At 45.4% G+C, this 26,719-nt stretch overlaps 2 protein-coding genes across 2 annotated transcripts; one reads left to right on the forward strand and one right to left on the reverse strand.

The window, feature by feature from the left end:
• Window positions 1-237: 237 nt before the first annotated feature.
• Window positions 238-3,440, forward strand: LOC124682023 (ATP-dependent zinc metalloprotease FTSH 5, mitochondrial-like). The gene is made up of 3 exons (XM_047216790.1): window positions 238-1,252; window positions 1,548-2,332; window positions 2,413-3,440. The coding sequence occupies exons 1-3, from the start codon at window positions 943-945 to the stop codon at window positions 3,193-3,195; spliced, it is 1,878 nt and encodes a 625-aa protein (XP_047072746.1). The 5' UTR covers window positions 238-942; the 3' UTR covers window positions 3,196-3,440.
• A 1,929-nt stretch (window positions 3,441-5,369) lies between these two features.
• LOC124682022 lies at window positions 5,370-14,319 on the reverse strand. Its single transcript, XM_047216789.1, has 14 exons — window positions 13,898-14,319; window positions 13,564-13,672; window positions 13,326-13,415; window positions 12,909-13,222; window positions 12,343-12,804; window positions 10,976-12,246; window positions 10,814-10,840; window positions 8,843-8,986; window positions 8,336-8,351; window positions 7,997-8,117; window positions 7,691-7,780; window positions 7,285-7,562; window positions 6,707-7,183; window positions 5,370-6,632 (listed from the first exon to the last, which is right to left on the reverse strand). Exons 1-14 carry the CDS (start codon window positions 13,922-13,924, stop codon window positions 5,370-5,372), a joined length of 4,689 nt encoding a protein of 1,562 aa, XP_047072745.1. The 5' UTR covers window positions 13,925-14,319.
• Window positions 14,320-26,719: the final 12,400 nt, after the last annotated feature.

Below are 26,719 nucleotides of genomic sequence, written 5' to 3' on the forward strand. Positions count from 1 at the left end.
TGTGGGGACTGGGGAGGCAACTCTGGTTCGACCGGGACCTCGGGACCAATCTCTTCGTCCTACTCTGCTGCAACCGCCGGCATCTGCTCCTGCGTGACCATGCTTCCGTCAAGCTTCGCCGCAGGTACGTGAACGGTGAACCCACTCCGGTGAATGGGTTGAAGCTGAAATTAGTGAACGGTGAACCTTGCCTGTACGTAGACCCCGTTTAAAAATCCTCGTAAGTTTTCGTATTCTTCAGTCGAGCTAGAGTCCCCAACTCCCGATAACAAAATTTGCAAGCCTTGCCTTAGAGTAGAGTCCCGATATTACACAATACACATGTGGTTTTAGTTATCAACAAATACACGACATGCGATCCAGAGATTAAAGGGAGGTGCTTGTCTCGCCGAGAACCAAAGCAGTACTCCTACTAATTTCAGCGATTCTTTTCTGAGGCTAAGATAAATCTCCAGCAGGAGCACGTCCTGTTCGTCATGGCCTGCCGGCTCGCCCTCTCCAAGGTCGTATTTTCTTTCTGCTCTTTTTTCCATCATGATTTTCGTTGCAAGCTGATGAGGAGGCTATTCCAGTGCAAGGAACGCGTGATTAGTATTTTTTTACTCTCGTTACTCGATGCTTAATGGTGCTGAAACCGCAAGTGCAAGGCACTGTCTGTCTGTCTGCCTGCGTTTCAGATCGATGCATGCCACTTGGACTTGTTGTTAGAACAAAACAGCACCATATTCTGCTTGGCTAAATCTCTGTGTGCCACAGGCTGCGACATGTCGATCAGCGAACGGGGCCGCCACTTTGTGTCCTTCTTTCAGGGCACCTGCTGCAAACTCAACTACAGGCGCAGCCGCAGGTATGTACTGTGTGGATGCTTGTAGCTGACAATTAGTGCCACCAAATTAAATCCCTGTTTGCGGATGCTGTTTCTTCTTCTAGATCGTGTTATGTATGCTAGCCATTGTTGGTTGGTTATTCGTCCCACTCATAAGTTTCTTTTTTGTAAAATGGTATGCTTGGTACCTGCTTAATGCAGGTGGCTTTCTTAGAAGAAATCTACAAGATTGGTACCGATCAAGATCAATTGGTCAGCAGGCACGTGGCCTGCACTCTGGAGCTGGTTCTTTTCCGAGAGGGTTTAATAACAGTAATCTGGAAAGAGTCATACATGACTTCGAAAGGCAGCCTTCGTTGCTTTCTGATCCTTCAGCTCTCTCTGAGTATGTTAAAGCCCTTGTCAGTGTTGAGTTGCAAACTCAAGGTACGATAATCTTCTTCCATGCAGTTGTCAAGGGTGATTCCCTTTGTTCAAGTGCATATTCCTTGCATATAATGTAAGGCACTAAATATAATCTCCTAATTTGCTCTGTACCCGATTATGTAGTGGACTTGCATGACACTTGAATACCTTTCTGTTCTGTTCTGCGATTTGGATTTTATTAGGCACCATGATCTCTAGTAATTACTACTTTGCATGGTCTATTTATTGCATGTGTGCTATTACAAATTTCTGTTGTGCATGGATGATCACATAACTGGTTTCCTTGCTAATTCAGCAAGCCGGAGTGGGCTGGCAAAAGGTGGTGTTCTTGGTACAGCCAGTGAACCGTTACACATGGTCACGGTAGAAAAAGGGAAACTTAAGAAGCAGCTGTGGCGTACTTTCCAAGCCCTTGCACCTATTTGCCTTCTAATCTTTGGCATTAAGTTTTTGATGGAGTTGTTTGATACGGAAGAAGCTCGTAACTTTGATGGTTCGAAAAAAGAGGTGAAGGACTCAAGCGCAAAATTCAGTGATGTCAAGGGGATTGATGAAGCTAAAGCTGAACTCGAGGACATAGTCCTCTACCTAAGAGATCCCAAGCGTTTCACACGCCTCGGTGGCAGGCTTCCAAGGGGTGTTCTGCTGGTCGGCCCACCTGGCACCGGAAAAACAATGTTGGCAAGGGCCGTGGCTGGGGAAGCTGGTGTCCCTTTCTTCTCATGCAGCGGCAGCGACTTTGACGAGATGTATTTTGGTCTTGGGGCTAAGAGAGTGAGGAACCTGTTCACTGCAGCGAAGAAGCGATCTCCTTGCATACTTTTCATCGATGAGATTGATGCCATTGCCGGGAGCAGAAACCCAGATGATCCAATGTGGCATAGGCACACCCTGAACCAGCTGCTTATTGAGTTAGATGGCTTCAAGCCAAATGATGGGGTCATCGTGGTTGCAGCGACCAACTTCGCCGAGTCACTAGACAAAGCCCTTGTTAGGCCTGGGCGTTTTGACTGTCGCATTGAGATTACTAATCCAGATGTTGAGGGTCGACGGCAGATCCTTGAGGTTCATATGTCGAAGGTACGTGCATGCACCATAATTAGCTAGCCATGGTCGTAGTTTTGGATGCAAGACTTTGACCTTTTTCTCCTTTCATGCAGGTCTTGAAAGCCAAGGGTTTGGACTTGATGACCATTGCAAGGGGGACGCCTGGGTTCTCGGGTGCAGAGCTCGCAAACCTGGTGAACTACGCTGCTCTCAAGGCTGCCAAGGATGGGGCGGATGCAGTTGGGATGTGTCACATTGAGTATGCGAAGGACAGGATCATGATGGGCAGCGAGCGCAAATCGTTGGTGATACCTGACGAGCGCAGGAAGATGACTGCATACCACGAGGGAGGGCATGCCCTCGTTTCTATCCACACAGATGGTGCCGATCCTATCTACAAGGCCACCATTGTTCCTAGGGGATCAGCACTTGGCATGGTGGCGTTGCTGCCACAACCAGTGGATCAGTATGGGGTCTCCAGGAAGCAGCTGTTGGCGAAACTAGATGTCTTCATGGCAGGACGGGTGGCACAGGAGCTTATATTTGGAGAAATCGGTGTCATGTCTAGTGCTTCTGATGATCTTAGCCAAGCGACTAAGCTGGCGGTTGACATGGTCACCAAATACGGTATGAGCGAGCGGGCCGGTCTTGCTTCCTACAACAGTGCGGAGGACGATGGTGGTGGGAAGAAAGCGAAGACGGCCATGAGTGAGCGAACATCGGATTTGGTCGATGAGGAGGTTAAAGAATTACTGGACAAGGCTTACAAGAATGCGAAAACAGTTCTCACGACGCACAGTAAGGAGCTTCATCTGCTAGCCAACGCCCTCCTTAAGCATGAAACGCTCACTGGAGACCAGATCAAGAAACTATTATCGGCAGGTAGATGGTTTTAACTGCTATTGTTAAAACCTTCTTCACCCTAACAGTGGAGAGGCTTACGGTTACAGGAAGAAATTTTGTTTTCTGATGTTGTCATTGCATCCACACAAATATTAATGTAACGAACAACAAGTTCAGTCTGGTTTTCTTCATGAATTTTGTTCATCAAGCCAGAAGAGAGCGCATATTTGCAATCTTGTCAGTAGAATCTTGCTTTGGATCTCATACCTCTACCGCAAGATTCATGTTATCACCTCGAAAGAACATACATATTTTTGTATCACAACTGAATATAGTTTCTGTAAGTAATGACGTATGGACGGAGAGTGAATTTTTGTAGCCCGAGCTAAGGTTGAAATATTGGGACCACTTTTAGCAGTCATACTAGATTTCAGATTTTCCTATAAATCTTAAAACCCACATAGTGACAGCCTTGTGAGTTTGAGTCTAAGTTGGTGACAGAGTGGTAAGAAGTGGGAAGTTTAGTCCACATGGAAAGTTGGAAGGAAGTTAGACAACCGTAAGGTAGGTTGTTCCACCACTAGTAAGTGAGTGAGAATAGGAGTGGTACACGCACACTCCTCCTCGCTCGTCTCGACACGACGCGACGCAAGCTCGTGGTGAGTGGATTGAGCCGAATAGAGTCCTAGACGGACGCGTCACAGTTAGTCGGTTCGGGTCACTCCCGGAACGTGGGCTATCTGTAACCGACTCGAAACATGCGCGCGACGTGGGTGTGCCCCCACATTACCTAGGGTTTCCTGAGCCTATATAATCTCTTACTCGGCTACCGCATAAACAAATCTAATACACGAGTTAGGGTTTTGTCACCTCTCTCTGCTTGCGCCGCCATCATAGCCTACTCCATCCCGCCTGCCGACATGCACCGGCGGGAGAGCAGGTCTCCGGAACCGCTCGCCTTTGCGATCCTGTACGGGAGAGGGCGAATTAGGTTTTTGGGATGCGCTCTGCGTGACTGCTCAAGTTCTTCATCACGGGTCTTCTTCCGTCCAACTCAGGCGGTGTTGCCTACCGTCGTCTTCAACACCGTCTACTTCGACCCGTCGTCCATGTCATCAACAACGTTACTGCTGCGACATCATCTGCTACTCCTCCATCGCCACCTCCACCAGATCGATACGTGCGACATATCTCGATCTGTTTAGCGATGGATGTTTTACCGTTTGTGCTGCTGCTATTCATGTTGATTAATATATCTAGTATGTTCGAGTTTCACATGTTAGTACTTGCTGTCATCATGTTTTATATTCTGAAATTAATCATGAAATGAAAATTGTGCTTAATTATCCAACACGAACTACATGTAGCCCTTTTTTTTTGCAAAATTTGAAAATGAGATTTTAAAGTTTCAAAAAAAAATCCGACAAAAAATTAGATGTAGACAATGATGGGATCTACCAATCTGTAAAATTTAAACTCGAGGTACCTCATATTCTGGGCTGCAGAAAAATGAAAAAATCTGACAGATTTTTTTGCAAATTTTGAAAATGAGATTTTAAAGTTTCAAAAAAATCTGACAAAAAAACTAGATGTATATAATGATGGATCTACCAATCTGTAAAATTTAAACTCGAGGTACCTCATATTCTGGGCTGCAGAAAAAAATGACAAAATCTGACAGATTTTGAGTTCTGACTCTGTTTACTAATATTGATATCAGGATTTGTCATTTTTGCACAGGTCCAAATAAGGTATTTCGAGTCGAAATTTTCCACGTTTGTAGATCACAATATTATCTACCTGTAGATATAGAATTTTTTGAAACTTTAAATGTTGTTTTCAAATTTTATAAAAAAACGAGCTACGTGCAGCTCGAGCTACACTGTGCTTTCCGCGTATGCACGGATATTTAAATGCAATTTCGGTGCTAGTTACATCATCCTTTTGTCACGCAATAAAAGTACCGGTAGAAGAAACAATTCTACTCGAAATCTCAGGGGGTTACATTCAAGTTTGATCCAAAGCTGTAGTTTTGCTGACTCAAAACACAACATGCGGACGGAAGTTGCGGTACACATCGCCTTCTCTTCAGACTTGAGAAACACAAGGCAGAGAAATCCAGAACCGAACGCACCACTCTTTTACATTTTGTGTGCATGAAACAAAAGTTTGTCAGGAAAAAGAAAAAAGTTATTCCGTACTTCTATCTGTATAAGCGCCTCCACTGCTAGGACGAAGAAGGTGTTCCCTGATCTGTCTGACTATTGCTAAGACCATCTGCTTGTGGGTGTGTCGATGCTGATTTCGTGGTCTCGTCACCAGCAAGAGACTGAGGTGTTTCCTGTTTCTGCTTACCATTGTTAAGTCTGCCTGCTTGTCCTTCCGTCGACACTGGTTTCGTGATTTTGTCATCACCGAGAGATGTTTCTTGATTCTGCTGACCATTGTTAAGTCCACATGCTTGTCCTTGTGTCGACGCTTGTTTCGTGGTTGCATCTCCCTTGAGAGAAGGTGTTCCCTCATCCTGCCGACTAATGTTAAGACCATCTACTTGTCCTTCTGTCGGTACTTGTTTCGTGGTCAAGTCACCAGAGACAGAAAGAGAAGGAAATGTTTCCTGATCCTGCTGACTACTGTTACGGCCATCTACTTGTCCCTCTGTTGGTACTTGTTTTGTGATCTGATCACCAGCGAGAGAAGGTGTTCCCTGATTCTGTAGGCCGTTGTTAAGACCATCTACTTGTTGTGCCGACACTAGTTTCATGATCTCAGCACCTCTGAGAGTTCCATGCTTCAGGAGGGAGTTTGCTAGTGCATGAAGCTCCTTATCGTGCTCTGTGAGAATCTTTTTCGCGTTCTTGTAAGCATTGTCCAATAATTCTTTTACCACCTCATCAACCAAGGCTTCCGTTCTCCCGCTCATGGTCCCAGCGCCGTTCTTGTCATAGGAAACAAGGCCGACCCGCTCGCTCATACCATACTTGGTGACCATGTCTGTCGCCAGCTGAGTCGCCTGACTTAGATCAGACGAGGCGCCCGTGGTGACCCCAATTTCTCCAAATATAAGCTCCTGGGCCACCCGCCCACCCATACAGACATCCAGCATCGCCAGCATCTGCTTCCTCGAGATTTGGAGCCCATCGTCTTCCCCTGGCAACTGCGCCACCATACCAAGAGCATTTCCCCTGGACACAATGGTGGCCTTGTAAACAGGATCAGCACCATCCGTGAGGATAGCAACAAGGGCGTGCCCACCTTCGTGGTATGCAATCATCTTCCTGGAACGATCAGATATCACCATCGACTTGCGCTCGGTACCCATGTTGATTCTTTCTGTGGCATACTCGAGGTGATCCATCCCAACAGCATTTGCCCCATCCCTGGATGCCTTGAGAGCAGCGTCGTTCACTAGGTTTGCAAGGTCTGCACCTGACAACCCAGGTGTCTCCTTCGCGATGGTCATTGTATCCACACCCTTGGCTTTCAGCACCTGCATATATTGGAGAAAAGGTCAAAGCCAGGCATCAGACAACGGGTAAAGTAAGTATGCACTATATTCCATACCTTTGACATATATGCCTCAAGGATCTGCCGTCGGCCCTCAACATCTGGAATAGGAACATGAACTAGACGGTCAAAACGTCCAGGCCTGACAAGGGCGTTATCTAGTGACTGGGGGGAGTTAGTTGCTGCGATCACTATAATCCCATCATTCTGCTTGAAGCCATCCATCTCAACAAGCAGCTGGTTAAGGGTCTGCCTCGCCCACGTTGGTTCTTCAGAGTTTCTGCGCCCACCAACCGCATCGATTTCATCGATGAATATTATGCAAGGAGATTGCTTCTTTGCTGCACGGAAGAGCTCCCTCACTCTCTTAGCCCCAACACCCACATACATCTCCTCGAAAGCACTTCCACTGCACGCGAAGAAAGGGACGTCGGCTTCCCCAGCCACAGCCCTTGCCAACATGGTCTTCCCTGTGCCAGGTGGGCCCACAAGCAAAATGCCCTTCGGAAGCTTGCCACCAAGGCGTGTGAAACTCTGCAAAGCATGTAAAACTAGCTTAACAACTCAGCATCAAGAACGGATTATTATTAGTTAACTAAAACACCAGCACGCAGGTCGATGACAATGCCACTCACCTTGGGATCTCGTAAGTAATGAACTATGTCCTCAAGGTCAGCTTTGGCTTCATCAACCCCCTTTACATCACTTAATTTTGCGCCCGAATCCCTAGGCACTTCTTTCAAAGCTTCGAACGTGCCAGCTTGGACATCCTCCAATGTTTGAAGGCCATAGATTGCAGCACCAGTAACTACAAGGCCTCCAGCAGTACGCAGAAGCTGCTTCTTAAGTAGAGTTTTCTCTACAACATAATAGGGTGCACTAGCCGTACCAAGAGCGCATCCTTTCTCCCTTGCTGCGTTTGAAATTTGCATAGAGAACAGAATCAATGCATGCATACAGAAGTTGTGAAGAAATGTCGTTTATGGGGGAAAAGAGAATGTACACTAACTAGTAAATGAGACGAAAGAAAAAGGCTTCTACCTCGAGAAGCAGCGCCAGAGTATATGCCTCGTACCCTCTGACCAGCAAAGCTTGATTGGTACCTCTGCTGCAGATTTCTAAGCACACTGCCTGCATTAATTAAGCACCAAGATGAAACTTACTTCCTCGATGGCAACCGTCAAAAAGAAGACGTAACAGAACATAGAGCAATAGGAACTAGCTTCTGTCTTAACTGAAAAGAGTAATAGGAACAAGCTTCCTAGAATTGCAGTCACGTAAGTCTATGCGGATTAAGTCTGTAGTTCAGGTGTGTGATGGAGAGGGAAGCAGCCAGAGATATATTACCTGCGCCGCTACTTGTATTTGCAGCAGGTGCCCCGAAAGAAGGAGCTGACGTCGCTGCCGCCGCAGCTACCTCGTTGTAAATCACATTTGCCGTTCTAAGCCTCGCAAGATTCTTTGCGACCTGTGACACAAATGCATACAGAAGTTAAACCAACCGGACAATATAATCGTATTCAACAACTGCAATTTGGCGGCGACAACAATCGCAGCCCGTAAATTAAATTAAGTGGCCCAGAATCGGCAACACGTAAATTAAGTGGCATCAACCCAAAACACAGACAGTGCATTACAGTTGCAGGAACAGATTCGGTAAGCAGCGTCAAGCAATGATAGGGAAACCATAAAGAGCAGGCTCCTGAACCAACCCAAGGAACAGAGCAAAATCAGGCACGCACGGAAAAAAAAAGGAACCTTGGAAAGGGCGAGCCGGCAGGCCATGGTGGAGGTCCTATATTAGCCCCGGAGAAGAACCGGTCGAAACTTTTCCGTTGCTGCTCGCCGGCGAGACAACCGCCTGGTACGATGTGCCTTGAATCGCTAGATCACGTCCACCAGCACTGTTCGCGACGATATTTAACTGCATCGGTCGCGCGCGTGAGAGCAACTCTAGCCGGACTCGGCTACGCGCAGCTGTACTCGAGTACTACTCGGTTCGTTGAGAGTTTTCCCGACCGGATTCATACCAGCTCTCCGGCAAATCCCAAAGGGAGAAGAGATCATATCAAATTCAATCACGCATTTGGAATCCAACTCTCACCTCGCACCGCCCCCAAATCGAACTCAATCTTAATTTCGACACAGCTTGCTGAACATCATGCAGCTGAGCTTTCGATGCTTTACCTTTACCTTTCAAAGGCCTCGCTCCCTTGGTCGCACGGCAGCGACGCGGCAGTCCCGTCGCAGATCCGGGACGAGCCACGCTTCGGCAGTTCCTCGCCGAGCTCATCGCCCGCGCCACCAGCTTGGCTGCGAGCGGGGTGGGGTCTGCACCTGCGTGACGCCAGGATCGGAGCAGGGCACGCGGGGGCAGGACTCGCGCAGATGGGGTGGAGCCGTGGAGGGGACAGGGGGGCTGGGGGGGGTGACGCCGGCGCTGGGTGGCCGGGATGCGGCATGTACGGGGAGCAACCGCGCGAGAACTAGTAGACTAGTAGAGTCGGGGCAGAGAACGCTGTGCGACACGTCGAGGACTCTTGTCCAACTGCCTTTCTCGTAACTTTTAAATCTTAAGAGTACATGGTATATATCAAATTTATATACTCCGTACTTCCTCCGTACTCTGTCCTCAAATAAGTGTACATTTAACTTTAAATTTTGTCTACAAAAGCGTGTATTCCTATTTTTCTAATACATTTTAATTGCTTCTCTTTCATCGCACGGAAATCAAATTCAATAATATTGATCATATAATTTTCTTGTTTTTTATATGCATTTAGCTCATTAAAGGTGAAAAAATTAAAGAGGAAAGATGCATGTTTTCAATGTATTTTTTACTTCACTTCGTAATTTATCTTAAAAACCGCATGTACACTTATTTGTGGACGGAGGGAGTACTTACTTAGAGCATCTCTACGAAATTCCTCACCCTAAAATTTTCGTCTAGACTGACAGAGGCTAGATGTAATGCTTATTTTTTTTTGAATAATGAAGCGCCTTTTATCAAAAAAAGAAAAAGGTGTGAAAACAGACTTAAGCATGTTCAAGTTTTGTAAGGGGCGTGGAAAATTCGAGCCGAAAGGGCACATATACCCAGGAATGGAAACTATATTGTGGGTTTATTGTAAACACGTGGATAGCCGGGGAGGACATTTCAGTTCTGAAACTTCTCGTTTCCGTGTCGCACCCAATCTGCCTCACTATTGATAACTGTGTGAATTTCTTGTGCATGAAAAGGAAAACAAATACTTGTGATGTTCTTTTGCTATAGAAATTCTCACACTTGCATTGTTTTGTATTTAGGAACGTGCTGCAATGAAAATGTACAAGCAAATGCCAGGAACTAAAGGGAAACTATTTATGCTTTAACATTGTTGAAAATTCCTTGAGCATAGGGAGAAGTGGAGGTTGAGAGGTCAAGAAGAACCACCCAAGAAAGAGTGTTTGTCCTCAAATTGGATGACGATGGTATCAATGAGACGAAGAGAGGAATAAAATAGGGCAATCCCGATGGCTGGAAGAAGGACAAGTAAAAGGCAAGGAAGCAAGCCGAGGCCCAAACTTGAGGGAGAAAATTGATGGCATGGTGAAATTAAAGGAAAGCAACGGTGGCCAAGACATTGGAAGCACAACAGATCCCAAAACTCTAGTGTCACCTCCACTGACATTTTCTTATGTTTAACTTGAATCAAAAAAGTTCAAATTTCATTTACTCCCTCCCATTTTCTGATGTTTAAGTCAAATAAAAAAAATGCAAATTTGATTTACTCCCTTTGATCCATAATAAGTGAACTAAGACCTCCGATCCGTAATGAGTAAACTAAAATCACAACCACACTTGTGGATTGGAGAAGTAGAAAAAGTGCCCTTTTGTAATATATTCTACATCTGGTAAAAAATCATGTAGCTAGGAGTTAGGACACTGTGAAACTGCATGCATATATCATTGTTACTCTTAAGTTCATTAAGTCCAATCTGGAAGTGCAAATTTTGTTTAGTGACAAGCGCACTTTATTTTACATATTTTGTAGCTGTTAAGAAGTATGTAGCAAAGTGTAGGACTGAAATTGGATGCATATATCACTATTGCTCTGTTCAGCTGGTAATAAAATTCTCGGGATAAATGACATGATTGAGATCCAAAGCAGCAGTTTTACTGACAGGATACCAAACACTGCTCTCTTGAGACTTAGAGATATCCAGAAAACAGAAGTCAGAGATATCCAGAACCAGAACTCGGAGAGATCCAGAAGAAATCAATCTTTACATTTAGTGTGCATGCAACAAATGTACCTGGAAAATTAGACATGTAAGCGTCACTACTAGGGTGAAGAAGGTGTTCCCTGATCAGGCTGGCTATTGTTAAGATCATCTCCCTTTCCTTGTGTGGATACTGGTTTCGTGATCTTGTCACCAGCGAGAGAAGGACATGTTTCCTGGTTCTGCTGACCATTGTTAACTCCACCTACTTGTCCTTCTGTCGATACTAGCTTTGTGATCTTGTTGCCAGTGAGGGAAGGAGATACTTCCTGATTCTGCCGACCATTGTTAAGTCCACTTACTTGCCCTTGTGTGGATACTTGTTTCGTGATCTTATCTCCAGCAAAAGAAGGAGATGCTTCCTGATTCCGTTGATGATTGTTAAGTTCACCTGCTTGTCCTTCTGTGGACACTAGCTTTGTGATCTTGTCGCCGGCAAGAGGAGGAGATGCTTCCGGATTCTGCTGGCCATTTTTAAGCCCACTAGCTTGTACTTGCGTCGATATTGGTTTCATGATTTTGTCGCCAGTGAGAGGAGATGCTTCCTGATTCTGCTGACAACTGCTAAGTCCACGTCCTTGTCCTTCTTTCGACACTAATTTCCTGATCTCATCACCGCTGAGAGTTCCATGCTTCAGGAGGGAGTTTGCTAGTGCATGAAGCTCCCTTTCGTGCTTGGTGAGAATTGTTTTCGCGTTCTTGTAAGCGTTGTCCAATAACTCTTTTACCACCTCATCAACCAAGGCTGTCGTTTTCCCGCTCATGGTTGCCGTCTTCCCACCATCATTCTTGTTATAGGAAACAAGACCGACCCGTTTGCTCATACCATACTTGGTGACCATCTCTGTCGCCAGCTGAGTCGCCCGGCTTAGATCAGACAAGGCTCCCGTGGTGACCCCAGCTTCTCCAAATATAAGCTCCTGGGCCACCCGCCCTCCCATGAGTACATCCAGCATAGCCAGCATCTGCTTCCTCGAGCGTGACGTGCTGTCTAACGGCGGCAGCGGCTCCACAAAGCCAAGACTTTTTGACCTGGGCACAATGGTGGCCTGGTGGGCAGGGTTAGCACCGTCCGTGAGGATAGCAACAATGGCGTGCCCACTCTCGTGGTACGCAGTCATCTTCCTGGAATGATCAGATCTCACCATCGACTTGCGCTGGCTGCCCACGATGATCCTCCCCCTGGCATACTCAAGGTGATCCATCCCAACAGCATTTGCCCCATCCCTGGAAGCCTTGAGAGCAGCATCGTTAACTAGGTTTGCAAGGTCTGCACCTGATAACCCAGACGTCATCCTGGCAATGGTCAGCACATCCACACTCTTGGCTTTCACCTGCATGGGAGAATTAATGGAGAAAAAGGTCAAAGCCTCGTACCAGAGAATTAAAAGTAAGTACGCCTCATATTTCTGTACAGGGGAAGTACGTACCTTTGACATATAAGCCTCAAGGATCTGCCGCCGGCCCTCAACATCTGGGGTAGGAACCTGAACATGACGGTCAAAACGCCCAGATCTAATGATGGCTTTATCTAGTGACTGGGCAACGTTGGTTGCTGCCATCACTATAATCCCATCATTCTGCTTGAATCCATCCATCTCAACAATCAGCTGATTCAGGATCTCCCTCCGCGACTTTGTATCATCTGCATTCTTGCGCCCAGCAATGGCGTCAATCTCATCGATGAATATTATGCAAGGGGATCGCTTCTTTGCTGCACTGAAGAGCTCCCTCATTCTTTTAGGTCCCTCCTCGAATTCGCTGCCTCTGCACGCGAAGAATGGTACGCCTGCTTCACCGGCCACAGCCCTTGCCAACATGGTCTTTCCTGTCCCCGGTGGGCCAGCAAGCAGAATACCCTTTGGAAGCTTGCCACCAAGGCGTGTGAAACTCTGCATGGAAAGCATGTAAGACTAGGGTAACAACTCTGCATCCAGAAAGAATTATTACTGGATTAAAACACCTGCACGCAGGTTGATGGCAATGCGGCACTCACGTCGGGATCTCGTAGGTAGCATATGATGTCCTCGAGCTCAGCTTTGGCTTCATCAACCCCCTTTACATCACTGAATTTTGTGCTCCAATCCGTAGGCACTTCTTTCCATTCCTCCGGAGCTTCTTTCAGATCTTCAGACTGATGAACTCCCACATTGTTCAAACCATGAAGGCCATAGAATACAGCGCCGGTGACTATAAGGCCTCCACAGGTACGCAGGAGCTGCTTTGCAACTAGATCTTTCTCTACTATGTAAAAGGGTGCACTTTCTGTACCAATAACATGTCCTTCCTTCCTTGCTGCACTTAAAATTCCTGCATAGAGAATAGAATCAATCCACACACACAAATGTTGTCAGACAAATTGCATGTCGTTTACACTAACTAGTAAATGTGACTTCAAAGAAAAGGCGGCTACCTCGATAAGTGGCGTCATCGTGCACGCCCCGTGCCCTCTGACCAGCAAAGCTTGATCGGTACCTCTGCTGTAGATTTCTAAGCACAATGCCTGCATTAATTAAGCAAAAAAAGGCAGAAAATTACTTCCTCGATGGCAATCGTCAAGAAAAAAACGTGTAACAGAACATCGAGTAATAAGAAGTAGCATCTGAGTAACTGAAAAAAGCGATAGAAATAGGAGCAGCCAGATACATTACCTGCGCCACTACTTGCATTTGCAGCAGGTGCCCTGAAAGAAGGATGTGACGTCGCCGCCGCGGCAGCTAAATCGTTGTAAACCGCGTTCGCCGGCTTATGCCTCGCAACCTGTGGCACAGACGCATACAAAAAGTTAAACCAACCGGACAGTATACCTGTACTCAACAATGGCAATTCTGAGATGCATACAGGGGTTTGCAGTTGCAGTTTCAGCATCAACCACTAGAGGGGGAAAAAGGGAAAGGGAAGTCTTGTGTTCCTTTGGACTGGAACAGGTCCTGAACCCCAACGAACAGAGCAAAATCATGCAGGAGAAAAACAGCAAGAAAATACCTTGGAGAGCGCGAGCCGGCAGGCCATGACGAACCGAATCGCTCGAAACTTTCTGCTTGCTCGGCGTCGGCGAGACAATCAATCACCGACCTTAAATCTCTAGTTCGCATGGAGTACCTATTTATACTGTCCCTTCGATCCGGGCCCGCCGCCGGATCCGCGCGCGCGAGGTCTAGGCCGTATGGCAACGAATCGAGCCCAGCCGACCAGACGGGGAAGAGGATCCCTACCCCCAAAATTTCGATGGACAACTGGACTGACTAGAGTTTTCAATTCCAAACATAACGCCGTATGTAGTATATGTATTCTGGGGAAGAAGACGAGCCGGCGTGAGTTCAGTTCACCTGCGGCGAAGATGCCTCCTTAAACCGAGGCCGACCGACCGGCCGGCCGGCTCCCGGATCTCGGCCCCGTCCAGCACGGCTGCCCTCGGCCGTCACGGGCGAGGCGCCGCCGCTCCTCTCCGATATCAACGCCGGCGCGCTCTCCGCGGCATGGCTCGCCCGCTAGCACGGACATGGGCGCATTTCGCGTGTGAGAGTTTCAGGACAGAGATTTTGGGTCCTGGACAAGAGTGCTCATGCTATATTACAAAAATAAAAAAAATATTTATGTGTTTAAAAAATTAGAAAAAAATTATGGTGTAGCTAATGAATTATCCCATAAAAAATTCAATTTCAAATATAAAATATTTTGGGCTACACAAAAATGACAAACGTGTGAATCTGGACATGCATATTTCAACATATTTTATCTTTTTTGTCTAAATAATTTCATATTAAAATTTTACACCTTTGTAGGTTACAGTTATTTACTATGTCCATATTTATGTTTATATTATTTTAAAATAAATATGTATGATTTTCATTTTTTTAAACAGCAGCACAGGTGCCGAAGAACCAAAGACACTTTTCGGTGAGTTCATTCTTTTTTTCCCTTAACTAATTAAAGAATAAGAGCATTTCCGCGGGCGCCCCTAATAGCACACCTAATAGCAATTTAACTATCGGTGATTTTTTTGGGTGTATACAAGCGATGTTTTCAAGTCCACTAAACCGTCGGCACGCCCTTGCCAGCCCCTACACGCAAGGCGTGAAGCGGGCCTGTCGGCGCCTCGCGACACTTAGGATCTGGTGTGTGGGGCCGTTGTGACAGTGAGACTAACCGCTCGTCGTGTTTTAAATGACTGCGTGGAGAAGGCCGGTCGTCGGCTTCAATGGGCGCACTGGTTCCTGAGGTGGAGATGCAATGGCGATACGACGGGATGTGGCCCACCAGATCCACGCGGTGATTGTAAGCTTCCCATGTCATCAATTTGCACCACCGCCAGCTAGAAACCGAACGCCCCTCAAATCTCCGCCCATGGTGCACAACTACGAAGCCGGCGACAACGGGACCATCGTCAGTGAAGACAGGTCGCATAGCCTCACCCTCGACGAGGCGGCGGTACTTTATCGTGCCCGCATGCTCATGTCGTCGGAGTACCGCCTCCCGCACGGGTGGTACCTATCAAATGTTGAGTATGTTGTCCCGCCGTTGCCGGAGGGGTCGGAGCTTCGCCCCCTCATCAACAAGCGCAAGGCGCAGATCCGTCGCGGCACTGCGACGAGCCGAGGTGGGCGTCGAGAAGTCGCGACTGCGCGGAGGTGTTCCAGCGTGAGTGGGAGGCCAAGATCGTCAGGTTTGCCGGCCCAGAATCCGGCTGTTCAGTCGCGTCAGCCAACGCTCTTGGTGGCATGGGAGGGCGCCAATGAGACCGCTCGTCGCGCATGGATACCGCCCGCTCGGGCCAGCTAGAATCCACGCCGGTCGGTGTGCTTCCCCGCCGCCCAGTCCGTCGTTCCCGAGATGCATTCGGGCTCGTCGCGCTCTGGCTCCAGCTCCGGCAGACGGCAACGCTCGGTACCCTACCCACCGCCGAGGTGGAGTAGTGCAATCATCATTCATGACGTGTCGCGGGAATCATCCTCGGCGCCGACTCCCTTCCATCCGAAGAAGGAGACATCAACGAAGAAGGAGGATCCCCATGCACCGCCGCGCAGGTGCCTGTACCCGGGGCTGAGCTGCCTCCCTTAACCTAAACCAAGGCCGACTGACCGGCCGGCCAGCTTCCGGATCTGAGCCCCGTCTAGCACGGATGCCCTCGGCCGTCACGGGCGAGGCTCGGCCGCTCCTCGACGAACTCATCGCCCGCGTGCTCTCCACCGGGCCGAGTCCGGAAAATCCAAGGGCCAGTGCAAAACTCTAAAATTTGGCCCTTTCTTACAAAGAATTTGAAATATTCAACAAATATAGTGTATGTTTTGATATCTTACACAACAATTGGATATATGAAGAATCATACCTTTTCAATCCCGGTTGCATAATATTTATTTAAACAATATCATTTTCTTAGGGTGTATAATGCTCCTTTCTTCTCTTTTCTCTTGGGCTTTTTGACACCAGAATCATGCCCATTGACTCTAAAACATAACATACAAAAAATAAAATAACAAAATAAATAATCTGCCGTACGCCGCAACACGGGACGCGCAGAAGATAAGAACTCGAATTATCTCGTCTAGTCGTCATACGGATTAATGGTGTCTCGAGCTATCCGTTGTTATCATCGCGGCATCACGGGAGTCATGGAGACGTCGCTTCGCTCATCGCCGCCTTTTCCTCGATGAATCGATGTCTGGATGAATCGGATCAGGCAAAGAGGCAAGTCTATATGTCGATGGGTTGCTCTACAAGTCGAGGACGGTTCGCTAGTGCCTCGCTCTCTCACGAGGGCATCTCTAGCGGCGCGACGCATTTTAACGTCCGCGATGTCCGTTTGCGTCGCGCTGCGGACGCTAAAATGATCGGTTTTATCAGCGCGTCCGTTTGCGTCTGGGAGCTGCTCCAGCGGGACGACGCATTTATTTATTTTTCTTTTTTTTCACTGGTAGAAAAATGGCCTTTAGTCGCGGTTCGCAACTGCCATTAGTCGCGGTTGTGCAACCGCGACCAATTAAGCGCGACTAAAGGCCCCCCTTTAGTCGCGGTTGCTTACGAACCGCGACTAAAGGCCCGTCCACGTGGGCGGCTAGCGTGCGCCTGGGCGAAGGACCTTTAGTCGCGGTTGGTGTCCCCAACCGGGACTAAAGGCTATTTCGTTACATTTTTTTAATTTATTTGTGTTTCTAATTTTTTTTTCACTCCGTTTTTTTTTTTCTATTTTTTCCAGAATTTCTATTATTTCAGTTATTTCCATAGCTTAGTCTCTATCTCTAACTACACTTATCTCTAGTCAAATTACTTACTCGTGGTCCCACTTCCCGCTCGGTCACCCATCCTCCCACTACTCCACCTCTAGCACGCTTAACTTCCGAGTTCCATTCCGTTCCGCATCCAAGTGCTTCGCGCGCATGTATGTGATAGTAGTATCATATCAATCCTATTAACATGTTGATCGATGTCACATTTCTTTATTGTTTGAATTTCAAATAATTCTTTTAATAAACAAAAGTAATGATGTAATAATAATCTTGAATAAATAAATAAACATTAACTTTTTAATTTGTATTATTTTTAATTTTATTAATTAATTAAATATTTTTTTTGCCAAACCTAAAATCTAAAAATTTGAAAATCTAAAAATTGGGTATAAATGATAGTAATCTTTATGCATGATGAAATTATTAATTTTAGGTTTTAAAAAATTAAAAAAAAATATATAATCCATAATTTATAGAAAAAACTAAAATCTTCCTGCTTTTGTATTTCCATTTGGAATTTTGAGAATCTAAAAATTGGCTAACCGGGCAAACCCCGGTGAATTCGGATGTAACTTTTTTCCAGGATTTTTTTGATATATTATACGTTTTTTTCCGACGTCGTATGCAAAAGTTATTGCGGTTTTACCATTTTTTTAACTTTTTTTGCAAAAAAAGTGAAAATTCGAATTTCTTAATTTCTCCGAATAGTAGGTTGCATAACATACAAGAATCTGAGAACAATTTTTTTTTTGAATTTTCTATCATTTTCTTTTGTATTTTACAAACAAAAAAAGGCGATCCACAGGGGGGGTGCAGGGTGCGTGGGAGTAAAAAAACTCGGAAAAACCTTTAGTCGCGGTTGGGGACACCAACCGGGACCCTTTAGTCGCGGTTGGTGTCCCCAACCGCGACTAAATGTTTTTCCGCCAGCCGCATCCCTCCATAGCCCTTTAGTCCCGGTTGGTGTTACCAACCGCGACTAAAGGGGTACCCTTTCATCGCGGATGGAGCATTAGTCGCGGGCCGCCTCCCGAACCGCGACTAAAGCCCCCTTTAGTCGCGGTTCGAATATTTCCAGGACTAATGGGGGTGGACGGAAGCCTCTTTTTCTACTAGTGTTTCTCTTCTCCTTTTAAACATAGTTCCAAATATTACATATTGAAACATGATTTTACACAAACTAACACATAGTTTGGAACATGGTTTACACTAACACATAGTTTGAACCATGGTCGATATAAATATAATTTTTTTAAAAAGAAACTAATTGTGTTGGTTTTCGTATGTTCGCTGCCAAGAAAGAACATTCGAGGGCACACCCAATCACCCAAACTGGAAAATCCAGCGGGTGGCCGTAGCTGCTCCACCACGTCGGCCCCTGCCCCGGTGATGCGCGTGAGACACACGTCCGTTGGGAACCCCAAGAGGAAGGTGTGATGTGCACAGCAGTAAGTTTTCCCTCAGAAAGAAACTAAGGTTTATCGAACCAGTAGGAGCCAAGAAGCACGTTGAAGGTTGTTGGTGGCGGAGTGTAGTGGGCGCAACACCAGGGATTCCGGCGCCAACGTGGAACCTGCACAACACAATCACAGTACTTTTCCCCAACGTAACAGTGAGGTTGTTAATCTCACCGGCTTGCTGTAAACAAAGGATTAGATGTATAGTGTGGATGATGATGATTGTTTGCGAAGTACAATAAAGAACAATTGCAGTAGATTGTATTTCAGATGCAAAGAATAGGACCGGGGTCCACAGTTCACTAGCGGTGTCTCTCCCATAAGATAAATAGATGTTGGGTGAACAAATTACAGTTGGGCAATTGACAAATAAAGAAGGCATAACAATGCACATACATATATCATGATGAGTACTATGAGATTTAATCGAGGCATTACGACAAAGTACATAGACCGCTATCCAAGCATGCATCTATGCCTAAAAAGTCCACTTTCAGGTTATCATCCGAACCCCTTCCGGTATTAAGTAGCAAGCAACAGACAATTGCATTAAGTATGGTGCGTAATGTAATCAACACAAATATCCTTAGACAAAGCATCGATGTTTTATCCCTAGTGGCAACAGCACATCCACAACCTTAGAACTTTCGTCACTCGTCCTAGATTCAATGGAGGCATGAACCCACTATCGAGCATAAATACTCCCTCTTGGAGTCACAAGTATCAACTTGGCCAGAGCCTCTACTAGCAACGGAGAGCATGCAAGAACATAAATAACATATATGATAGATTGATAATCAACTTGACATAGTATTCAATATTCATCGGATCCCAACAAACACAACATGTAGCATTACAAATAGATGATCTTGATCATGATAGGCAGCTCACAAGATCTAACATGATAGCACAATGAGGAGAAGACAACCATCTAGCTACTGCTATGGACCCATAGTCCAGGGGTGGACTACTCACGCATCGATCCGGAGGCGATCATGGCGATGAAGAGACCTCCGGGAGATGATTCCCCTCTCCGGCAGGGTGCCGGAGGCGATCTCCTGAATCCCCGAGATGGGATTGGCGGCGACCGCGTCTCTGGAAGGTTTTCCGTATCGTGGCTCTCGGTACTGGGGGTTTCGCGACGAAGACTATATGTAGGCGGAAGGGTAGGTCAGGGAGCGTCACGAGGGGCCCACACAACAGGCCGGCGCGGCCAGGGCTTGGGCCGCGCCGCCCTAGCGTGTGGCCACCTCGTGGCCCCACTTCGTTTCCTCTTCGGACTTCTGGAAGCTTCGTGGAAAAATAGGACCCTGGGCGTTGATTTCGTCCAATTCCGAGAATATTTCCTTACTAGGATTTCTGAAACCAAAAACAGCGAGAAAACAAAGAATCGACTCTTCGGCATCTCGTCAATAGGTTAGTGCCGGAAAATGCATAAATATGACATATAATGTGTATAAAACATGTGAGTATCATCATAAAAGTAGCATGGAACATAAGAAATTATAGATACGTTTGGGACGTATCAAGCATCCCCAAGCTTAGTTCCTACACGCCCTCGACTAGGTAAACGATAACAAAGATAATTTCTGAAGTGACATGCTATCATAATCTTGATCATACTATTCTAAGCATATGAGATGAATGCAGCGATTCAAAGCAATGATGAAGATAATGAGTAAACAAATGAATCATATAGCAAAGACTTTTCATGAATAATACTTTCAAGACAAGCATCAATAAGACTTGCATAAGAGTTACTCATAAAGCAATAAATTCAAAGTAAAGACATTGAAGCAACACAAAGGAAGATGTAAGTTTCAGCGGTTGCTTTCAACTTCAACATATTTATCTCATGGATAATTGTCAACACAAAGTAATATAACAAGTGCAATAGGTAAACATGTAAGAATCAATGCACACAGTTTACACAAGTGTTTGCTTCTGGGATAGAAAGAATAGGTTAACTGACTCAACAATAAAGTAGAAGATAGGCCCTTCGCAGAGGGAAGCATGGATTACTATTTTTGTGCTAGAGCTTTTCATTTTGAAAACAAGAAACAATTTTGTCAACGGTAGTAATAAAGCATATGTGTTATGTATAAGACATCTTATAAGTTGCAAGCCTCATGCATAGTATACTAATAGTGCTCGCACATTGTCCTAATTAGCTTGGATTAACACGGATTATCATTGCATAGCATATGTTTCAACCAAGTGTCACAAAGGGGTACCTCTATGCCGCCTGTACAAGGGTCTAAGGAGAAGGTTCGCATTGGATTTCTCGCTTTTGATCATTCTCAACTTAGACACCCATACCGGGACAACATAGACAACAGATAATGGACTCCTCTTTAATGCATAAGCATTCAACAACAGTTAATATTCTCATAAGAGATTGAGGATTTGTGTCCAAACTGAAACTTCCACCATGAATCATGGCTTTAGTTAGCGGCCCAATGTTCTTCTCTAACAGTATGCATACTCAAACCATTTGATCATGAAAATCGCCCTTACTTCAGACAAGACGAACATGCATAGCAACTCACATGATATTCAACAAAGGTAAAAGTTGATGGCGTTCCCAGAAACATGGTTACCGCTCAACAAGCAACTTATTAAGAAATAAGACATATAATTACATATTCTTCACCACAATAGTTTTTAAGGCTATTTGTCCCATGAGCTATATATTGTAAAGGCAAAGAATAGAAGTTTTAAAGGTAGCACTCAAGTAATGTACTTTGGAATGGCGGGGAAATACCATGTGGTAGGTAGGTATGGTGGACACAAATGGCATAGTTTTTGGCTCAAGGATTTGGATGCACGAGAAGAATCCCTCTCAATACAAGGCTAGGCTAGCAAGGTTGTTTGAAGCAAACTCAAGTATAAAAGGTGCAGAAAAGCTCACATATGAACATATTGTAGCTATTATATGACTTTACATTGTCTCCTTGTTGTTCAAACACCTTAACCAGAAAATATCTAGACTCTAGAGATCAATCATGCAAACCAAATTTTAACAAGCTCTATGTAGTTATTCATTAATAGGTACAAGGTACATGATGCAAGAGCTTAAACATAATCTATATGAGCACAACAATTGCCAAGTATCACATTATTCAAGACATTATACCATTTACCACATGCGGCATTTTCCGTTTCCAACCATATAGCAATGAATGAAATAGTCCAACTTTCGCAATGAACATTAAAGATAAAGCTAAGAACATATGTGTTCATACGAAACAGCGTAGCGTGTCTCTCTCCCAAACAAAGAATGCTAGGATCCGATCTTATTCAAACAAAACAAAAATAAAAACAAACAGACGCTCCAAGTAAAGCACATAAGATGTGACTGAATAAAAATATAGTTTCATTAGAGGAACCTGATAATGTTGTCGATGAAAAAGGGATGCCTTGGGCATTCCCAAGCTTAGACGCTTGGGTCTTCTTAAAATATGCAGGGATGAACCACGGGGGCATCCCCAAGCTTAAACTCTTCACTCTTCTTGATCATATTGTATCATCCTCCTCTCTTGACCCTTGAAAACTTCCTCCACACCAAACTCGAAACAAACTCATTAGAGGGTTACTGCATAATTGAAAATTCATATATTTAGAGGTGACATAATCATTCTTAACACTTCTGGACATTGCACAAAGCTACTGAAAGTTAATGGAACAAAGAAATCCATCAAACATAGCAAAACAGGCAATGCGAAATCACTACAAGAAAAGTTGCCATGGCCGACGAAGTTGTAGTCGGGCCGTGGTTGCTGGTGCACCATGGCCGACGATTTTTGGTCCCTCCGTGGTGCATGTCAAAACTTTTTTTTCTCGTTTTTGAGGCCACCTAGCCCGACGAAAGCGGCCAAAACGTCGCGTATGGTGGCCCGGGACGTGGTGCATCGCGAATTCTCGGGTTCGCCGGCCGAGTCAACGCAAATCCGCACCGCCCAGGGATGTAGGGCCCGGATGGCAGCCTCTCTAGCATTGTTTTTTTTCTCGATCGCGCCATCTCGTTCAACGCTCTCCGATCGAGCCGTTTACGATGCAGGATCATGGGTCCCGCTTGTCATCCTCTATGAACCAAATTTCTTTCTTTTCTTGGATTTTTTTTGACCCCCTGATTTCCGGCTACTTCCTTTTTCTTTTGATCCCTTGCCGCCTTGGAAACGTTGAGACCGCTGCAGCTAAATGGGACCCGCATGTCATCCTCTATGAGCAATCAACTTTCTTTTCTTGGAGTTTTTTTTGGCACCTCATATTTGGTCACTTGCCTTTTTTTTTCGATCCCCTGCCGCCTCTCAAACGGTGATACCGCTGCTGCTAAATGGGACCCGCATGTCATCCTCTATGTACTATAAAACTTTCTTTTCTTGGATTTTTTTTGGCACCTCATATTTGGTCACTTGCCTTTTTCTTTCGATCCCTTCCGCCTCTCAAACAGTGAGACCGCTGCAGCTAAATGGGACCCGCATGTCATCCTCTATGAGCAATCAACTTTCTTTTCTTGGAGTCTTTTTTGGCACCTCATATTTGGTCACTTGCCTTTTTCTTTCGATCCCCTGCCGCCTCTCAAACGGTGATACCGCTGCTGCTAAATGGGACCCGCATGTCATCCTCTATGTACTATAAAACTTTATTTTCTTGGATTTTTTTGGCACCTCATATTTGGTCACTTGCCTTTTTCTTTCGATCCCCTCCGCCTCTCAAACGGTGATACCGCTGTCGCTAAATGGGACCCGCATGTCATCCTCTATAGACTATAAAACTTTCTTTTCTTGGATTTTTTTGGCACCTCATATTTGGTCACTTGCCTTTTTCTTTCGATCCCCGCCGCCTCTCAAACGGTGATACCGCTGCTGCTAAATGGGACCCGCATGTCATCCTCTATGGACTATAAAACTTTCTTTTCTTGAATTATTTTTGGCTCCTGATATTTGGTCACTTGCCTTTTTCTTTCGATCCCCTGCCGCCTCTCAAACAGTGAGACCGCTGCAGCTAAATGGGACCCGCATGTCATCCTCTATGAGCAATCAACTTTCTTTTCTTGGAGTTTTTTTTGGCACCTCATATTTGGTCACTTGCCTTTTTCTTTCGATCTCATGCCACGTTTGAAACGTTGAGGAACCTGCTGGCTCATGGGACCCGCATGTCATCCTCTATGTGCTATAAAAGTTTCCTTTGTTGGATTTTTTTTCACCCTCTGGTTTTTGGCTCCCCTTTTTCTTTTGATCCCCTGCCCCCTTTGAAACGTTGAGTAAGCTGTTGGCTCAAGGGACCCGCATGTCATCCTCTATGTCCATCAACTTTCTTTTCTTGGATTTTTTTTCACCCCCTAATTACTAGCTACTTTCTTTTTCTTTTGATCTCAAGCCGCATTACAAACATTGAGACCGCTCCTGCAAAATGGGACCCACATGTCATCCTCTATGTACAATAAATCTTGGATTATTTTTGGCTCCCGATATTTGGTCACTTGCCTTTTTCTTTCGATCTCATGCCGCCTTTGAAACGTTGAGTAAGCTGCCGGCTCATGGGTCCCGCATGTCATCCTCTACGAACAATAAAAGTTTCCTTTCTTGGAGTTATTTTTGACCCCTAATTTCTGGCTATTTGCCTTTTTCTTTTGATCCCCTGCCCCCTTTGAAACGATGAGGACGCTGTTGGCAGGTCGGTCCCACATGTTATCCTCTATGAACAATAAAAGTTTCCTTTGGTGGATTTATTTTTGACCCCTAATTAATTTATGGCTATTTCCTTTTTTTATTTTGATCCCCTGCCGCCTTGGAATTGTTGAGAATGCTGCTGCCTCATTTTTTTTTGGTCATGTGCCGCCTTGGAAACGTTGAGACCGCTGCTACAAAATGGGACCCGCATGTCATCCTCTATGTACAATAAAGTTTCTTTTCTTGGATTATTTTTGGCTCCTGTTATTATGTCACTTGGCTTTTTCTTTCGATCTCATGCCGACTTTGAAATGTTGAGGATGCTGCTGCCTCATGGGTCCCGCATGTCATCCTCTCAGAACGATAAATGTTTTCTTTTCTTGTATTTTTTTACCAACTGATTTTTGGCTTTTTTTTTATTTTCGATCCCCTGCCGCCTTTGAAACGTTGACGACGCTGCTGGCTCATGGGTCCCCGATGTCAGCCTCCCCGTACAAGAAACATGTGATATTTTATTTTGCAGACAATAAACGTTGTATTTCGCTCTGAGCTATTGCAAACGGATAAATTAAATCTTTATATCTACATAAACAAACTTATATGTTGAATCTCCTTGTTTTTTGTTTTTGCGAAGCATAGGACTTTTCTGTTTTTTTTTTGAGAAAAATCCGACCTTTCCTGTTTTGGAGTGGGCTGAAATTGTACGAGTCAAAAGGGCCAGCAGGATAGTTCGAAGGCCCAGATGTCCAGATACAGCCCAATTGAAATCTTTCTTTTCTTGGATTTTTTTCACACCCTGATTTCTGGCTACTACATTTTTCTTTCGGTCCTGTGCCGCCTTGGAAGCGTTGAGACCGCTGCTACAAAATGGGACCCGCATGTCATCCTCTATGTACAATAAAGTTCTTTTCTTGGATTATTTTTGGCTCCCGATATTATGTCACTTGCCTTTTTCTTTCAATCTCATGCCGACTTTGAAACGTTGAGGAAGCTGCTGGCTCATGGGTCCCGCATGTCATCCTCTATGAACAATAAAAGTTTCCTTTGTTGGATTTATTTTTTTCCCCTAATTTCTGGCTATTTGCCTTTTTCTTTTGATCCCCGTCCCCCTTTGAAACGATGACGACGCAGTCGGCAAGTCGGTCCCACATGTCATCCTCTATGAACAATAAAAGTTTCCTTTGATGGATTTATTTTTGACCCTAATTAATTTCCGGCTATTTCCTTTTTTCTTTTGATCCCCGCCGCCTTGAAATAGTTGAGGATGCTACCGCCTCATGGGTCCCGCATGTCATCCTCTCGTAAAGGTAAATGTTTCTTTTCTTGAATTTGTTTACCAACCGATTTTTGGCTTATTTCGCAAAGGTTGTATTTCTAGATAGATAAGGTGGATTCGAATCTGCCATGGTTCAAGCAACTCGGTAAGCCTTCTTGCACTCGATTAATGGAAGTAGTGTATAGCAAGGTCAAGACATGTGGCTCGGTGTAATGAATCTATTTGAATCATGTTGTGGGTTCAATCCGATAGTTCTCTAACAAGTCAGCCAAAATAGAAATTAAGTTTTTTTCTAAAACGGAAATGCAAATTAAGATGAACACAAACATTAGTTATCATAATAGCTGATCATACATACATACTTGCTAAGAGCAAAAGCTTGCCGTAGTTTTACCACCCATACAATTAATTAGCAGTTCGGATAAGATAACCTTATATAAGTATAACTACAAATGCATTTGCTAAGGGCTCATGGGACAACAGTAACTAGACAACCGCGAACTTTATGACCAACATGTCACAGACGGCATCGAAAGATCTTGACCTTCAACTTTGATCCAATGCAAAGTTTGGCACCGTCAATGAACTTTTTCCACCCGGAAGTAACAGCCTAAGCGGCCATCTCGTGGGACCGACGGAGTACCGTCCCTCCACGGTGAGACCTTCACTCTCCATGACGAGGGATATCTTGCCCCTTCGTCCAAGCATTGAGATCCTTGGAGATACTTTTAGGCAATTTCTGATTCAAAGCAAGAGATACCACCAAAAATTAGTCAATGGCACCAATGCACCGAACCATGTGAGACTTTGAGCAGAGAAGACATCAAGATAAGAGCAGCTTATGCCGTCATATACTCACGAACATAGCCTTCGGATGCGTCCCGGTCACCACACGGGTGGCCACAACAATGAGCCGAGACCTCGGTGATCCGGGCCGGGGCAGGTGCAGGAGCCCGGGCTGGTACACGAGCCGGTGCCGATGCAGGAGACTGCCGGGCAGGTGCGAGAACGGTGCCTCTAGAGGAACCGGTGCCGATGCGGAGACTGCTGGGCAGGTGCAGTAACGGTGCAGCTAGAGGAACCGAGTGCTGATGCGGGAGCCTCGCCGGGCAGCTGTAGTATATGGGGCCTCTACAGGAACCAATGCTGATGTAGGGGACTGCTGGGTAGAT

The sequence above is a fragment of the Lolium rigidum genome, unplaced genomic scaffold (assembly GCF_022539505.1).
Source record: "Lolium rigidum isolate FL_2022 unplaced genomic scaffold, APGP_CSIRO_Lrig_0.1 contig_65912_1, whole genome shotgun sequence".
NCBI classification, from domain to species: domain Eukaryota; kingdom Viridiplantae; phylum Streptophyta; class Magnoliopsida; order Poales; family Poaceae; genus Lolium; species Lolium rigidum.